A 2,500-nucleotide genomic window follows, 5' to 3' on the forward strand; every position below is an offset into this window, starting at 1 on the left:
GTGTGTGTGTTTGTGTGTGTGCACCATGTGTGTGTGTGTGTGTGTGTGCACGCGTGAGTGTGTGCACACGTGTGTGTGTGCATGCGGGTACATACATACACCAGTAAATACATACATACATACATACACACATACACACATACACACATACACACATACACACATACACACATACACACATACACACATACACACATCCACACATACACACATCCACACATACACACATACACACATACACACATCCACACATACACACATCCACATACACACACACACACACACACACACACACACACACACACACACACACACACACACACACATACACACACACACACATACACACACACACACACACACACACACACACACACACACACACACACACACACACACACACACACACATACACATACACATACACATACACATACACACACACACACACACACACACACACACACACACACACATACATACATACATACATACATACATACATACATACATACATACATACATACATAGATACATACATATATACAAGAAGACGTGCATACATGAATACATATATACATGCGTGTGTGTGTTGTGTGTGTGTGTGTGTGTGTGTGTGTGTGTGTGTGTGTGTGTGTGTGTGTGTGTGTGTATTTTTGTGTGTGTGTGTGTGTGTATTTTTGTGTGTTTGAGTGTGCACACACCAAAGATGATGTACAGTAAGATAGATTTGTTATACATTTTATATTTTTTAGTATTTGAATATTTCATAATGTTTGTTAGTGTCTTCTAGAACTCCTTGCTGTGCTATTTACACTTCTAATTCTCTCTGCAGTGCCATGAACGTATCATATCATTTTATTTGTAGATGCAGGCTTAGAGTTTGATGTAGTAAAAAAAAAAAAAAAAATAGAAAAAATTAAAGTGGTAGTAGTGATGATAATAATAAGTAGCAATAGTGAATTTGATGATAAGAAAAGTAACGCTGATAATGATGATGATGATATGCAATTATAGAGTTCATATTTCTGTGTAAAGTGTAAAGAATATATGGGATTAAGGAAACAAGAATGAGTATATTGCCCCTCTTACTGTCTATAAATGTAGAATAATGATGTTTTAGTTGAAATAGTAATTTGCAAATGTATTCAGTGATTATAAGGTATGTTATATGAAAATTTTCTCCTTTTATTCTGCAAGTTGCATAGTATGCAGCTTCTGCTTTGATTTGAATTTGCATATGCTCCAAGGTCTCTGATTGCTTTTAGCAAGTCTATTTTTTCATTAATAAATAAAGAAAAAAAAGTGTTTACATTATTTTCTCTAACTTAAAGTAGATACCAATCCATCATTATAAGAATATCAAGCAAATGAAAAAAAATAATAATAATAATGATGATGATTTAAAAATCATATCTATTTGTCACATATCCAGTGCACAAAAAATAATTGTAATGCTAACATCAACACACTTCCACAGCCAGTGAATTAACAACCCCCTTTCTGATATATTTCATTGGTTACCATTTCCAAGAGAAGTTATATATCCTTATGCTGTGGTTGGGGTTGTAATCTCTCACATATCTCATGTACACTTCATAATTTTTTCTTGTTAAGAAAAATGTCTGTAGTGATGAACCAGTAAAAATGTGAAATTACTCAAACGTGGCACCGCATAGAGAATTAGATATGTCACTGTGCTCTGTATTCTTATTATAAGACCAATGAAAGCAGTATATTTGTGAGATCAGATTACAAGAAACTGGAAGGGACAAATTTTCACCAGTGTCACCCTCCCTTGCTATGACTGGAAAGCATGATTTATTTTATGTGTGTTTGAACATTAAAACCCTTAGATTCTGCAGTATGTTTTGGATGGATACTTTTCCTGATTTCCTTCTTGTTAAATGCTGCATTATTCCATTATATTTTTTATGGAGGAAAGGGAAATGAAAGATATATATACCTTGTGCATTTTCTGGTATATGTGTTTTTATTTTTTTGTATTTCCCCACATATATTTTGTTGAATATATTTCATCCTGTCCCTATTCACATTCTTGCTTTTAACATTTCCAAATGTCTTTATGCCATGTGGATTTTCACTGCAAAGAATTCATGATGTCTTTGCCTTTTCCATTCCTTTGTAGAGCAAGACCAGCAAAGTAAGTATTGGGTATTTTGCTCATCAGTGCTGTTGCTGGAAGTGCAACTGCTTATGCTGTCTTTATTTAGTGGCTGTGGGACCTTCAGTTTGGAAAATTTATCATTGCTGTTTAGAAGATGATGATAATGAATAGGCCTTGTATGAAAGTAGATACATAATATTACTTCTTTTTTCCTAGAAATAGTGCATGGATACTGATGATTGATTAAATATTTGTTTCTGTTTATAGTAAACTGGGTGCATGAGTTGAGAAAGATAGCATATAACATTTGTATATATTTATTTGAACAAAAGTTTTGTTGGTGCTATATATTGGTGCTCTTAAATTTGGAGT

At 33.8% G+C, this 2,500-nt stretch overlaps 1 protein-coding gene across 3 annotated transcripts in view; it reads left to right on the forward strand.

Annotated features, from left to right (window-relative positions):
- LOC125033337 (probable phosphorylase b kinase regulatory subunit beta) overlaps positions 1-2,500 on the forward strand; it is a 43,620-nt gene that overhangs the window by 14,168 nt on the left and 26,952 nt on the right. For 2 of the 3 annotated variants that reach the window (XM_047624747.1, XM_047624746.1), the window contains exon 12: positions 2,150-2,164. The exons of the other annotated variant lie outside the window; for it this stretch is intronic. In XM_047624747.1, coding sequence (XP_047480703.1) covers positions 2,150-2,164 — 15 coding nt within the window. The remainder of the gene's footprint in view (positions 1-2,149; positions 2,165-2,500) is intronic. 3 annotated transcript variants of the gene reach the window in all.

The sequence above is a fragment of the Penaeus chinensis genome, chromosome 16 (assembly GCF_019202785.1).
Source record: "Penaeus chinensis breed Huanghai No. 1 chromosome 16, ASM1920278v2, whole genome shotgun sequence".
Taxonomy (NCBI): Eukaryota; Metazoa; Arthropoda; class Malacostraca; order Decapoda; family Penaeidae; genus Penaeus; species Penaeus chinensis.